This window comes from Panthera uncia, chromosome E1 (assembly GCF_023721935.1).
Source record: "Panthera uncia isolate 11264 chromosome E1, Puncia_PCG_1.0, whole genome shotgun sequence".
NCBI lineage: Eukaryota > Metazoa > Chordata > Mammalia > Carnivora > Felidae > Panthera > Panthera uncia.
In genome coordinates, this window is record NC_064814.1 from 47,793,703 (window position 1) to 47,807,936 (window position 14,234).

The 14,234-nt window shown below is 58.2% G+C and overlaps 1 protein-coding gene across 1 annotated transcript in view; it reads left to right on the forward strand.

The window, feature by feature from the left end:
* The window catches only part of MYO15A (myosin XVA), a 52,014-nt gene that overhangs the window by 10,133 nt on the left and 27,647 nt on the right, over positions 1-14,234 (forward strand). Inside the window, exons 7-28 of the mRNA XM_049636870.1 lie at positions 1,871-1,876; positions 2,228-2,331; positions 2,467-2,530; positions 3,409-3,522; positions 4,083-4,244; positions 5,872-5,985; positions 6,455-6,513; positions 6,599-6,722; positions 6,978-7,073; positions 7,497-7,628; positions 8,159-8,284; positions 8,985-9,062; positions 9,847-9,995; positions 10,111-10,156; positions 10,345-10,469; positions 10,908-11,025; positions 11,353-11,528; positions 12,041-12,125; positions 12,852-12,905; positions 13,001-13,082; positions 13,166-13,296; positions 13,803-13,898. Of these exons, the coding sequence (XP_049492827.1) occupies positions 1,871-1,876; positions 2,228-2,331; positions 2,467-2,530; positions 3,409-3,522; positions 4,083-4,244; positions 5,872-5,985; positions 6,455-6,513; positions 6,599-6,722; positions 6,978-7,073; positions 7,497-7,628; positions 8,159-8,284; positions 8,985-9,062; positions 9,847-9,995; positions 10,111-10,156; positions 10,345-10,469; positions 10,908-11,025; positions 11,353-11,528; positions 12,041-12,125; positions 12,852-12,905; positions 13,001-13,082; positions 13,166-13,296; positions 13,803-13,898 (2,241 nt within the window). The remainder of the gene's footprint in view (positions 1-1,870; positions 1,877-2,227; positions 2,332-2,466; positions 2,531-3,408; positions 3,523-4,082; positions 4,245-5,871; positions 5,986-6,454; positions 6,514-6,598; positions 6,723-6,977; positions 7,074-7,496; positions 7,629-8,158; positions 8,285-8,984; positions 9,063-9,846; positions 9,996-10,110; positions 10,157-10,344; positions 10,470-10,907; positions 11,026-11,352; positions 11,529-12,040; positions 12,126-12,851; positions 12,906-13,000; positions 13,083-13,165; positions 13,297-13,802; positions 13,899-14,234) is intronic.

A 14,234-nucleotide genomic window follows, 5' to 3' on the forward strand; every position in this document is an offset into this window, starting at 1 on the left:
TCAGCACAGAGCCCGACGCGGGGCTCGAACTCACGGACCGCGAGATCGTGACCTGAGCCGAAGTCGGCCGCTCAGCCGACAGCCACCCAGGCGCCCCGACAATCCAGGGTTTTAAACAACGTCTTTTGCTTTGGCTGCACCTTACCCATCTATGGGCGTCATCGTCAACCTCTCTGTCATCCGTCAGCAAGGTAGTGCCACGGGGTACCACCCAAACCTTCCAACGTGCTGGGGAAAGTCTCAGGGTTCCCTTTTGTTGGACTAGTTTTGGCCATGTGTCCTCACTGGACCCGGTTGTGTCTTGATTGGCCGAGGCCCCGGCCACGGGTTCTGCGTCTGGGCCGGGAACGTGAGCAGCATTCCACGGGGTGGAGGGTGGCTGGATGCCTTCCAGCCCAGACCGCAGGCTGTCACCCCACCTGCGGGTTGAGCCAGGGGCCCCCACAGGGCCAGATGTTCACCCGTCCAGCACACCAGTCCTCTCCCCAGCCCCAGGCTGGGCGCTAGGAACGGAGAAACGGCTGACCCGCGCTCAGGCCCAGGCGGATCTCAACTTACTGAACCACCCTGGGCCAGTTCCCCCTCTTGTCTGGGCCTCATTCTGCTCCTTCACATGGCAGACGTGGTATTTCCTGGACTAAACGGGACCAGGAGAGTGAACAGATGGAGGGGGCTGGCAACCTTCCCCAAAGTAACATTTCTGCAGACACTGGGCCTTCCCTGCCTCTTCCCTGAGAATTGATCGTGAGGAAATGACTCAGCCAGAAAATGCCGTGTACCCGACACACACATGCTTGTCACGGTGTGGTGATCTCACTCGTATAGACTCTGGAGTCCCCGGGAACGTTACCTCGCCTTCCCAAGTCCGTTTCCTGATCCGTAAAACGGGTGACATCAGTACCTACCTCCTGAGAGTGTTGACACCCGTGTAATTAGGGCAAAGAGTCTGGCGCATGGTCGGTGCTTCATAAATGGGAACGGTGACTGGCTACGCCTTGGGCAGTCTGCTGTCGTGAAATGCTAGTCCTCTTGAGATCTGTGGAGCAGGTATCTTATGAGGGCCTCCCACGCCCCTGCTCCCGTGTAGATGCTGGGGTCCCAGAGGTTGCAAACAAACATTCCTGCTGTGGGGGCTGACATTCTAGTGAGGGAGACGTGATACAAAGAAGTGAGGGGAGGGGCGCCTGGGTGGCTCAGTCAGTTGAGCGTCTGACTTCGGCTCGGGTCGTGATCTCACAGTTCGTGGGTTCAAGCCCCGCGTCGGGCTCTGTGCTGACAGCTCGGAGCCTGGAGCCTGGAGCCTGCTCCGGATTCTGTGTCCCCCTCTCTCTCTGCCCCTCCCCTGCTCTCACACCCTATTTCTGTTTCTCAAAAATAAATAAGCATTAAAAAAAATTAAGAAGAAAAAAAAGAAGTGAGGGGATTTGCCAGTGGTGCAGAGGGAGCGAACTCTGGTCCAGAGGCCGGCTGGAGCCTGGATATCGAGGGGCCAGTCAGAAGGGCTGAGGTGCTCTGCAGAGGCCAGCCGGGGGCTGGACTGTGCAGGGCGTGCGGTCAAGGCAAAGGCTTGGCTTTGAGCCTGAGGTGGTCATGGGGATGGGGATGGGGTAAAGAGGACATCCCCAGAGCCTTTTGGCACGTGGGCCCAGCAGACTCCCACACCCTGGGGCCACGCTGCAGGCCCCAGGCCGGGACAGCTGGGGTCTCTGAGATTCGTGGGTTTGCCCACCCCGGAGGCCCAGAGGGGTCGGTGGTCCCTCCATGGTCTAAGGCCCCTGGTGACCTGGTGGGAGAGGGGGTCAGTCCTACAGGTGACCTGCTTCTGTTCTTGTGCCTCTCTCCTCCTCCTCCATCCTGGGGACTCCTGAAGATAAAGGTACTTGGAGTGTGCACGTGTGCCTGTGTGTGTGTACGTGGTACACACGCTCGTGTGCGAAGGCAGGATGCGCAGGAAGAGGCATCCAAAGGCCCGTCCTGGCTGGGGGCTGTGGTGGGAGGGGCGGGGCTGGGAGAGGGTAGCTGCGGCCTGAGTGTGGGGGTTGGCAGCATGAGGCAGGCATTGGGGGACACTGGGGGGACCCAAGGGTTCTACAGGGAGCCCACCTGCGGTTGCCCCTCACACAGGGGGTCCTTGGGGAGGTCTGTGTCTGGGAAAACCTAGGGGAGGCCCTAGCTATGCTCCCTACTCTAGGCCCCCAGAACAATTCCCACATCTTCTGGGGTCCAGATCCTGGAGGCAACACCCCTCTTGGAGTCCTTCGGTAACGCCAAAACTGTCAGGAATGACAACTCCAGCCGCTTCGGGAAGTTTGTGGAGGTCTTTCTGGAAGGGTGAGTGGGACGGTGGAGGGACCCCCAAAGGCCTCGCAGGGCACTCCGCGTCCTGGTGCAGCCCCTGAGAGCCCACACCAGCGACTCCACCCACCCAGCTACCCTGCATGAGCTGACTGTGCTCCCCCACTCCAGGGGCGTGATTTCTGGTGCCATAACCTCCCAGTACCTGCTCGAGAAATCCAGGATTGTGTTTCAGGTGGGCCAGGCCCTTCCAGACCCTTGTGTGTTGGGACGGGCTGGGGGTATGCAGATACTCAGAGCCTGGCACGTGGCAGGGCTGGGTAAATGTTGAATTAATGAACAAAGACGTGTCCGTGTGAGCATGTGATCTGCTCCCCTCTCTCCCCCCCTACAGCCACATTGACTCTTTTCTTGTCCCTGAAGCACACCAGCCATGATCCTGCCTCAGGACCTTTGTACCTACCATTTCTTCTATCTGAGCACTCTTAACCCCCCCAGACACCTACATGACCAAACCCCTCACCTCCTCCAAGCCTTCCCTGAAATGTCATCTGCTCAGGGAAGCCACCCCATTTAGAATGAAGTCCCTCTCCACCCCCTGGAACCCCCCCACCCCCTCCCCTGCTTTATTTCTCTCCAGAGCTCTTGTCTCTATCTGACAGGTTTTAACCAGTGATTTGTTGAGAGTCTATCTCCCCAGCTATCAGGTGGGCTCCGTGAGGTCGAGGCTTCTGTCTCCCTTGTTCCCCCACTGGGTCTCAGGGGCCTACAGCAGGGCCTGGAATACAGTTGTCCCTCAGCCACCCTGGCTGAGTAAACCATCAAGAGGCCCTGTGTGTGCACATCTGGGCTGTGGACGCAGCATAGGCAGGTGTGTGTGCCCAGCGAGCACAAGCGAAGAAAGGCTGTCTTTCTCCTGTTTCTCCAAACGGAATTAAATCTTGACCAGAGCCCCCTCCCTACCACCATACCAGTCCCCCACCCAGTGCCAGGCTGGGAGCTTACTCCTCACAGAGGTGCCCGGTCTCAACTGTGGGCCCTGGCATCGTGTGTGTGTCTGGGGGTCACCTAGGTGGTGGCTCCCTTTTCTGCACCCACCTATCCGCCCTGTAGGCCAAAAATGAAAGGAACTATCACATCTTCTACGAGCTGCTGGCCGGGCTGCCCGCCCAGCTCCGACAGGCCTTCAGTCTGCAGGAGGCTGAGACCTACTACTACCTGAACCAGGTGAGTACCCGCAGGTGTCCAAGGGCCCCCCGGCCTGGCACCCCTGCCCCATCACCCAGGGGGGCTGAGAGAACCAACTCATGGTGTCCTAATAGCCAGCCAGCGTAGGTGATGGGGTTTGGGGGCATGAGTTTGGATTGAAAGTGTCTCATCACGGCAAGGGTGACAGGCATCTTTAGGGTCCACGGTGGGGGTAAGAGAGGCCTACCTGACTCTTCATTTCTCTATAGCTTAGAACAGCACTAAGCAGCTTGGAGCCACTGCACTTCCCTTTTCGGGCCTCAGCTTCCTCATCTGTAAAGTGGGGACAGCATAATGCCACTCGTTAGGGATGCGGTGAGGAGGAGATGAGGAGAGCTACACCAAGGGCTTTGCACAGGGCCTGGCGGGCAGCACCTGCTCAGAGCCTCCTGGCCCGTGGGAATGGGAGTGCCCGCCTTGGGCCACACTGCCAGTGAGCCAGGGCAGGGACCTTGAGAGCCCCCAGCCCCCAGGGCCCTCAGGGACCCTGGGCAGGGGCCGGGGGCTCTCAAGGTCGCCCGGCCCCTGCCCTCGCCCAGGGTGGGAACTGTGAGATCTCAGGGAAGAGTGACTCGGACGACTTCCGCCGGCTCCTGGCCGCCATGGAGGTGCTGGGCTTCAGTGGCGAGGACCAGGACAGCATCTTCCGCATCCTGGCGTCCATCCTGCACCTGGGCAACGTCTACTTTGAGAAGTACGAGGTGAGAGAGCCCACAGCTTGCCGTGGGGCCCTGGCACCCTCGGGACACAGATCATCTTCTCAGAGGCTTGCGGGCCATGCGTATTTGCCTTTCAGGTTCCACCACGCACATACCATTTGTTCCCTCTCCCGCCCCTACCGTCAGTGGGTTTCTCATCTTCTCATGGATGTATCAGAGCTCTTTGTATATGTGAAGGAAATCGGCCCTTTGCCTCAGATATGAATTATGAAGATATTTCCTGGATCACCATTTATATTTTGTTTATAAAAATTTTTTTAATCTCAAAAATTTTCTATTTTTGAGACACACACACACACACACACACACACACACACACACACGGTGCAAGTTGGGGAGGGGCAGAGAGAGAGGGAGACGCAGAATCCAAAGCAGGCTCCAGGCTCCGAGTTGTCAGCACAGAACCCAATGCGGGGCTCGAACTCATGAACCGTGAGATCATGACCTGAGCTGAAGTTGGACGCTTAACGGACCGAGCCACCCAGGTGCCCCAATATTTTGATTTGTATCCAGCTATTTTTGATGTTTTACTTGGTGGTTGGTTTGGTTTGGGTTTTGCCATGTAGATTTTTAGAATTATTCTCAGGCATTTGGTTTATCAATCTTGTATACATTTTAGATTTTTTTCTTATCACTTTTAGAGAGACTCATCTCTTTAAAATTACAACAGATTTCTCCCATAATTTTTTCAAACCCTTTTATGGTGTGTGTGTGTGTGTGTGTGTGTGTGTGCGTGCGTCTGTGTGTGTGTGTGTGTGTGTGTGTGTGTTAATATTTAATCTTTGGCTTATCAGGAATTTATCCCAGTAAAGTTTGAGGTAGGAATTCAATTCCTTTTTTTCCACATGATTCCTGTTTTACTAATCCTGTAATTTGAGAAATACCTACTCACCATGTATTAAGTTCTTATGTACAGTTTTGCCTAATTCCCAATTTTCTGTTGTGCTTCGTTAACCAATGTATTATGTGTCTATTCCCAGACTGTTTTAATTATCGTAGCTTTGTAGCGTCAGACTATCTCATAGGGCCTCCTTCACTCTTTCGGAATTTTCCTGGTTATTCTAGCTTATGTTCTTAATTTTTATTTTCTTTAATGTGTGTTTTTTTTGGGGGGGGGAGGGGAGAGTGGGAGAGGGAGAGGGGCAGAGACCAAGGAAGAGAGAGAATTTCGAGCAGGTCAGAGCCTGGCTAGGGGCGTGAAGTCATTAACTGTTAGATGATGACCTGAGCCGAGATGATGACCTGAGCTGAAACCAAGAGTCGACACTTAACCACCTGAGCCACCCAGGCGCCCCTACCTTGCTTGTGTTTTTTTTTTTTTTAATTTTTTTTTTTTAACGTTTTTCTAATTTTATTTTTGAGACAGAGAGAGACAGAGCATGAACGGGGGAGGGTCAGTGAGAGGGAGACACAGAATCTGAAACAGGCTCCAGGCTCTGAGCTATCAGCACAGAGCCCGATGCGGGGCTCGAACTCACAGACCAGGAGATCATGACCTGAGCCGAAGTCGGATGCTTAACCGACCGAGCCACCCAGGCGCCCCTGCTTGTGTTTTTTATATGAACTTTAAACCCAGTTTGAAACGCAGTCCTATTGGTATTTTGCATAGACAGATGCACAGGAGACGGCCTCGGTGGTGAGTGCCCGGGAGATCCAGGCCGTGGCGGAGCTGCTGCAGATCTCCCCCGAGGGCCTGCAGAAGGCCATCACTTTCAAAGTGACCGTGAGTCCCTGGGGACCCGGATCTACCAAGCCTCCTGCCGGCCCTTAGACAGCATGGGCTCCTCCCTCTGCCTGGCTCGTTCTTCCCTTTTCCACGCCTACTCTTCCTTCAAGACCTGATACAGGCATTCCCCCACCTCCAGTGGGCCACCCCTGACCCCTGTCTGGGTCATTACTTCCTCCAGGCTCCCACAACCGCCGGCCCTTTGTCCCATCCCAAGGCTGATCTCACTGTGTCTGTCTGCTCATACCCGTGTCTCCCCCGTTAGACCAGCAGCCCTGTCCCTGCCAGTGTAGGCAGGCAGAGGGGGGGATGAGGGTGTCCTGCTCCGCCGCTGGCCAACTGTGTGCCCAGGACCAGTCAGATCATCGTTCCTGCTCCCTTCCCCATGTCCCGCCTCCAATCCTCTGGGGGCTTCCTGGAGGTGGTGGCCAGCCTGCTGTCATTCAGGGGTCTCATCCCTCCCCAGGAGACAATGCGAGAGAAGATCTTCACCCCCCTGACGGTGGAGAGTGCCGTGGATGCCAGGTGAGTCCTGGTCCTCCACGCCTGAGCCCCCAGATCCGAGACCCCCCGCACTAGGCCCACCTGCCCCACACCTTCTCTGCTGCAGAGATGCCATCGCCAAGGTGTTGTACGCACTGCTCTTCGGCTGGCTCATTGCCCGGGTCAACGCGCTGGTGTCCCCACGGCAGGACACGCTGTCCATTGCCATCCTGGATATCTATGGCTTTGAGGTAGGGCCGCACGGGTGGGTGAGGGACAGGGGACATAAAACGTCATCTCTCTCACGTCTCTGCCTATAGCCCACACCGTTATCTGTCCTCAATCTCCTGCCATCACCTTCCCTCACCCGCAAGCACTTCCTGAGGCCACGGAAGGCAGGGAGGGCACTGGGCCGCCGGACGGGGGTGAGCGGGGCCCTGGTGAGGGGGACACACGGGCTACTGGCCAAGGAGGGAGCAGGCCCAGCCTCACCACCCACCTGGCAGGACCTGAGCTTCAACAGCTTCGAGCAGCTGTGCATCAACTATGCAAACGAGAACCTTCAGTACCTGTTCAACAAGATCGTCTTCCAGGAGGAGCAGGTGGGCGGGGCCTCGCTCAGCACTCTTGTCCCCTCCTGACTGGGCAGTGGGCCTCCTCCCAGCCTGACGGGATATGCTGGTCCTTCAGGGGCAAACCGGAGGGTGTCAGGTGGAATAGAGGGAAAGGCATTCTAAGCCAAGGGCCAGCACATGTGAAGGCCTGTGCTCTGGAGGGGAAGACGCTTGGTGCTGAGCCCAGAGAAAAGCCCTCTTAGGGGATCCTTCTCACCCCGTACCGTACCGGGCTGGCCCAGGTGGAGGGAGAAGCAGGGCTCGGAGGGGGTTCGTGTTGCCCTTCTGGGGAGGGAGCTTCCTGTGCAAGCAGAGGGGCCCCTGGCCAGGCCCCTTCAGGTGGATCCAGCCCGGGAGGTGGGTGGATGGGAGCTGGGCAGGGTGAGGAGGCTGAGCCCCCGACGTCTGCAGGAGGAGTACATCCGGGAACAGATCGACTGGCGGGAGATCACCTTTGCTGACAACCAGCCGTGCATCAATCTCATCTCACTGAAGCCCTACGGCATCCTGCGCATCCTCGATGACCAGTGTTGCTTTCCCCAGGTGAGCCACGGGTGCCCTGTGAGCCTGGTCAGGTTGCTCAACATCTCTGGGCCTCCTGTCCTCATCGGGCCTGAGTCCTGCATTCTTCTGTGCTCTGGCCTGGGGACAGGAGATCAGGACACCCAGCCGGCCATTCACAACCTGGGGGTGGGTGATTGAGGCTGGAGAGGGGGCTGTGGGCGTCCAGAGGAGGGTACTAGCCTGGGAAGTTACAGAAGCCTTCCTGGAGGAGGTGACCTTGAGGTTGGGCCTCAAACTCTTGATTAGAAGACACGAGGGTAGGGTGGGCGCTCTGGGCAGTGGGACTAAAGAGTACAAAGAAGGCTGGGCTGGAGGGTGAGGCAGCTGGGAGCTAATGGGACACTCCTGTCTGGGAGGGGGGTCCACTTAAGCCTCCCCACCCAGGGCAATGGGTAGCCAGAGGAAGCTGTGACTTGCTTCTCCCCAGTTCTCCCTGGAGAACTTGTCACTAGCCCAGGAGCAGGGTACCCAGGTTCCCCACACACCCGCTGACCCTCGCCTGCCCCCAGGCCACAGACCACACATTCCTGCAGAAGTGCCATTACCACCACGGCGCCAACCCACTCTACTCCAAACCCAAGATGCCGCTGCCCGAGTTCACCATCAAGCACTACGCAGGCAAAGTCACCTATCAGGTGAGACCCGAGACAGCACGCACGGCCCCCAGTGCCGCTGTTCCCCGCAGCTGAAGATGGAAACGCAACGTGGGCTGCAAACGCTCCCACCTGGTTCTAGTTCTGGCCCTGCCGATCCTCAGCTGTGTGACCCTGGGCAAATTGCTTCACCTCTCTGAGCCCATCTCCTTATCTGGAAGATGGGGATAACGATAGTGCCCATCTCACGTGCTGAGTGTGAGAAGCCTGGGGCTGGGGGTGGGTGATAAAGAGTAACTGTTATCAGCAGTGATGTGGTCACTCTCATCACTGTTATCTGACACATTCCAGCTTTTGTCCCCGCCTGGGCCTCATTTTCCTCATCTGTAGGACAGACGCAGGACAGTGTCCTCCACCGAAGAGGGGGCTAAGAGCCACACTGGTCATGGGAAGCTTTGGCTAGGACTCCCCTCCCTGGAGGATGGGAAGGGTAGTGGAGGCAGAAGGGGAGGGGACCATAGCAGGGGGAAGAATCCAGCACCTCCTAGGACAGACAGGGAGATGGGAGGCCTGGAGGGGCAGGGCCAGGGTCCCCCAGGGGCTGTGAGCCCCGGACCTGCTGGAGGGAGGCAGGGAGGAGGAAGGGAGCAGACAGGCTGATGCACACGGGGGTAGGGGTAGGCTGTCTCCCCTGCCTACCAGTGGGTCCAACCCAAACTGCCCTGTCGTTCCCCCTTCGCAGGTGCACAAGTTCCTAGACAAGAATCATGACCAGGTGCGCCAGGATGTGCTAGATCTCTTTGTGCGGAGCCGGACACGGGTGAGCAAGCCTCGCCTCCTGCCCTCTGGCCCGGCCCCAGAGCACACAGCCTACCACCAGGCCCCTCTCTTAGTCCAGGAAATGGGGAAGTCCCCTGGCGCTGGTCTCGCCTCTGACTCGTCCTGGCCCCGGCCGGGTTCTGACCTTGACCCCAACCCTAACCCAGAGTCTTGCCTCGCTCTGTCTTTTCTTCCATTCTTGATCCTGTCTCCTGAAGGTCCGTGCCCCTGGCCGGCCCCACTGGATTGCCTTGTCTGTCCTCTGGCCCATCCTGGCCCTGCCCACCCAGCTGTGCCCTGCCTTATCCCCTCACTGAGCAGTTCTCCCAAATGGCCTGTTGTGCTCAGCCACCCACCCCACTCTCTGGACCTCCACCTTCTCTCTTCCAAATGGGAACCCTCCTCCTGAGGTCATTGCCAGAGTTCATGACCATGTGTGTAACAGGCCAGCTCAGGTGCACAGTCAGTGCCTGTGTGTTCCCCAGACTGAAGAAAAAAAAAGTCGGCCCAACCACGGGATAGGTCCTCTGCGAGGCACAGGTCACCCTGACTCGGGAGGTGTGTGATCTGGGAGGACAGCAGCCTTGCAGAGAGGGCAGGGGCCCAGTGGGTTAGTTTGCTGATCACTTCGGTTTGGAGATTTGACTCCTTTTGTTCTTAACTCCTTTTGTCCACCCCCTCAACCTCTATTTCCTCATTTCTGTCTCTCGGCCCCCATCTCTCCCCGTTTCCCTGTCTCTCGGTGCCTTGACCACTGTCCCGGCCTGCTGCCCGCCCCTGCTCAGGTGGTGGCACACCTCTTCTCCAGCCACGCGCCACAGGCTGCCCCTCAGCGCCTGGGCAAGAGCAGCTCTGTCACCCGGCTCTACAAGGCGCACACAGTGGCCGCTAAGTTCCAACAGTCGCTCCTGGATCTGGTGGAAAAGATGGAGAGGTGAGCATGGCGGGCGGGTGGGCACCCAGCCTCACCTCTGACCCACCCCGTGACCCTCGGGTAAGCACCTCCCTTCCCTGGGACCTCATACTACCCTCCTCCCACCTCCGTCCAGGTGTAACCCCTTGTTCGTACGTTGCCTGAAGCCCAACCACAAGAAGGTATGTGATGGCTGAGGTCCCTGGGAGAGCCATATTCTCTTCCCCATGCTGTGTGACCTTGGGCAAGTGGCTGTGCCTCTCTGGACCTCCATCTTCCCAGCCCACTGTGGGAGCTATTTGTCATCGATAGTGCCATTTGCACACGGGTGGACTAGTATGCCAACTCCTCATCTGGGCTTTCCTTACAGGAGCCAGGCCTCTTTGAGCCAGATGTGGTAATGGCACAGTTACGCTATTCGGGGGTGCTGGAGACCGTGCGGATCCGCAAGGAGGGCTTTCCAGTGCGCCTGCCCTTCCAGGTGTTCATCGACAGGTACCTCAGCCAGGGTGGGTCCTGAGCTGCCCAGATCCTTATCCAGCTCCCCCATGGCCCCAGGAATACAGAACCCAAGGCAGGACAGAGCTTGCTGTGCACAGTTGCTCAGGTTGTGTGCCACACAAGATTATTACCTGCTAGCTGTCACATGGCAGGTACATTTCTTATTTTGCATTTTCTCATGCTTTTGTTGTTAACGTGTGGAGATTCTGAGGGAATAATTCTAGGTTATTATGACAAGTTTCCAGCAGGTGGCGGTAAAGCGTCTTATTCGACTGAAACTCTCTGCTGGGATTTTTCTGACAGTCAGAAGTGGAGTCTGGGGATGGAGTGCCTATTTCTGATCAGAAGACACTATGACTAGGGAGACTCCGTGGTCTAGCGGGCAGCTGGGGGTAGGTCCCTTAGCTCCAGGCTGAGTTTGCGCCCCTGCAGGTACCGCTGTCTAGTGGCCCTCAAACACAACCTGCCAGCCAGTGGGGACGTGTGTGTGTCGGTGCTGAGCCGGCTGTGCACGGTCACACCAAATATGTACCGCGTTGGTGTCACCAAGGTGAGTGCCACCCCCCACGCGGTCCCTGAAGCCCCGCGTTCAGGGGTTTTAGAACCGGAGCCTCTGGAGTCAGAAATGCCCAAACTAAAGATCCCTGGCCCGGAGGCCGCGCAGTTGAGTTTGGTCGATGGAATGCTCACTCTGCCTCTGGACCTTTGCTCGGGTAGCTCCCACGGCCTAACTCACCGTCCCTCTTTGTTCTCCCTCTCCAAACTCAGCCTGCGCGGCTGCCCCCATCTAGTCTGTCTCCACCGCCTTCTGGAGGGGAGGGGCCCCAGTCCGCTCCCCAGGCCCTTATGTGCCTCGATGCCTGCCTCCTCTCCTCAGCTGTTCCTGAAGGAACACCTACACCAGCTGCTGGAGAGCATGCGCGAGCACGTCCTGAACCTGGCAGCTGTCACGCTGCAGAGCTGCCTCCGCGGCTTCTTCATCCGGCGGCGTTTCCGCTCCCTGCGCCACAAGATCATCCTGCTGCAAAGTCGGGCCCGTGGCTACCTGGCCAGGTACAGCCCAGACACGGCAGGCCTCCCCGGAGGCCTAGGGCTAGGCGAGGCTTGGGAGAGGCCATACCTGAACTGGGGCAGTAGGCCCCCTGTCCTGGCGGCGTGCAAGCTGAGAGTCGGGGCCTCTGCGGGAAGGATGTTGGGATTCTCTAGGTCTCTGCTTTTGGACGTCCCGCCCACCTACCCCCTGGCCCTTGTGACTGATGGGCGGGAATCTTTCCAGCCAAGAGGGGTCCCACCCTGCATCCTAGGAGCCCCAGTAGGATGTACATGCTGGAGACAGGTTAATCCAGGCCCTGCCACTTAATGTGCTGTGTGATCTTGGCTAAGTCACTGCCCCTCTCTGAGCTCCAGCTTCTCTTTGTAGCACAGGGCTGCCACACTGACCGTGGGCAGTGATACCCAGGCCAGGCTGGCGTGGGCATCTCCGTATCTCCGTCACCTTGTGATCCCAACCCCTGCCCCTCCGTCCCCCCGCCCCCCCCAGACACTTCTTTCCTCCCCACCCCCAGGCAGCGGTATCAGCAGATGAGGAGGAGCCTGGTGAAGTTCCGGTCCCTGGTACACACATACGTGAACCACCGGCATTACCTCAAGGTACAGTCCCACCCCTCACCCTCCTCCCGGGAGCCAGGCGGCAGGGAGAGGGAGGAGGCACTTAGCACCCAGGAGGAGACTGTTGGCCTCAGACAGTCTTGGGTTCGAATCCCCACTCTGCCACTTACTAGCTGTGACCTTGGCCTTCTGTATCCTCACTTTACCCGTTTACCCCCTGGGGTCTTGGAGGGGGGGCGGGTTCAATGAGCTATTGCGCAGGAAGGAATTGGCCTGTGCCGGGTTCACGGTGGGGCCTTGAGCAGTTGGGTATGATGGAATTTGTCGACCTGAGCAGCACTGGATATGGTCTTGCTCTTACCTTAATGCTGGTCTTGGCTTATTGTCATCTAAACCAACCACCAGAAAGACAATTGCAATCCCCAAGGCCCTGAAGAACCACCTGGCTTCTACTGAAGGTTTTGTGGAGCTCAGAGAGGATTCCATCGCACATCTCTCGGCTTCTTCCCAGAAAGCCCCCTGTGGGTCTTTCCCTTTCCCCAAAGCATTACTCCCTCTGCCCCTTACCTCTTTCTCTTTTTCCCTTCCTTTCCTGTTTCTCTGGCCACGCTTTTGCCTTCCCTCTGCCATCTGCGAGGTGGGGCAGATGCCCCCTTTGCTTCTCTCGCCTGCTGCCTCGTGCCGGGCCGGCTGGGGCCGCCCCCGGGCCCGAGGCCTGCCGTCGCCTCTGCCCACCATTCCCCGCCTTGACCATCTGCTCTCCTGCAGCTGAGGGCAGAGCGGAGGCTCCGGGCGGAGGAGGCGCGGCTTCGGGAGCAGGAGGTGGGTGTGGGGGCCGGGCGGCAGCCAGGACAAGAAGGGAGGCTTGCAGGTAGAGTTGTGGCGGGCCTGGCCCTCACTAGGCGCCGTCCCTCCAGGAGCTGAGCAAGCGGGAGGTGGTGGCCGTGGGGCACCTGGAGGTACCCGCTGAGTTGGCGGGACTCTTACAAGCCGTGGCAGGTACTTCCGTGCCGGACGGTGGGGTGGGGGTGGGCGTGGGCAGGCACAGGAGCCTGGCACCTCATACCCTCCTCTCTCCACAGGCCTCAGGCCAGCCCGGGTGCCCCGGGTGGTCCCCGTGCGGACTCCCCGGCTCCAGGCCGAGCCCCGTGTCACACTGCCCCTGGATATCAACAACTACCCCATGGACAAGTTTGTTCGATGCCACTTTAAGGTAATGGCTGGCATAGGCCCAAGTGGCTCTGGCCAGTGGGCGCTGACCAACTAAAGCTAATACTGTACTTGCCCAGGGGCCGGCTCCTGGCCGTGTCCTGTGGCATGGGGTAATGAGCCCTTGAGTTGTGGATCGTGAGGAGTCTGGGGGCTCCCGGGGAAGCACTGGACAGAAGCAGTGGGCCCTCGGCGGCTTAGGAAGCGGCTATTTGCCAACCAGTTGGAAATATTTCAGAAATTTAACAACCGGTAGGGCCACAGTCATCCCTACTCTCACTTCTGGCTCTCCAGGAAGGGGGGCTCTCCAAGGGGCGCAGATAGTCTCCACCGCCAGCTTGCTGAGGGCCAGAGTCTGCCCCTCTTCAAGCCTCAGTTTCTCCATCCATACACTGGGGAAAGGAGCCCTTACCTCACAGGCTCCTATGCCCCCACCTGGCATAGGGTAGTGGATCCAGATGTGCCCATGAGTCCCAGGTCTGTCCCCACGCCCCTGCCCTGTGCCCCCAGGAACCTGCCTTCGGGATGCTGACCGTGCCCCTGAAGACACCCCTCATGCGGTTGCCAGTAGAGTGCCATGCAGAAGCCGTGAGCGTCTTCAAGTTGGTATGGGTCTGCCCAGGTCACCCCTGAATTCACAGGCCTTGAGGCCCCTTGTCTCTCTCCCCTGGATGCTCCACTAGCCCAAGCCCTTAAGCCCAGCCCTCTTCTTTGGAGGAAAGACTTCTGGGGGTGGGGGTGGGGGTGGGGCCAGGAGATAAAATCTGGGCTCCACTCTGGGCTAGGCTTTGAGGATTGGGAGTCTTTCTTCTCCCAGCCATCTTCCTGGCAAAGAGGCTGCCCCAGGGCCTTTGTGGAGCTTCCCAGGAACAGCAAGAATAGATCAGGCCCTCTCCTCGAGGACTTCCTAGTCTGAGGGTGGAGGTAGAATAGGCCTAGTCC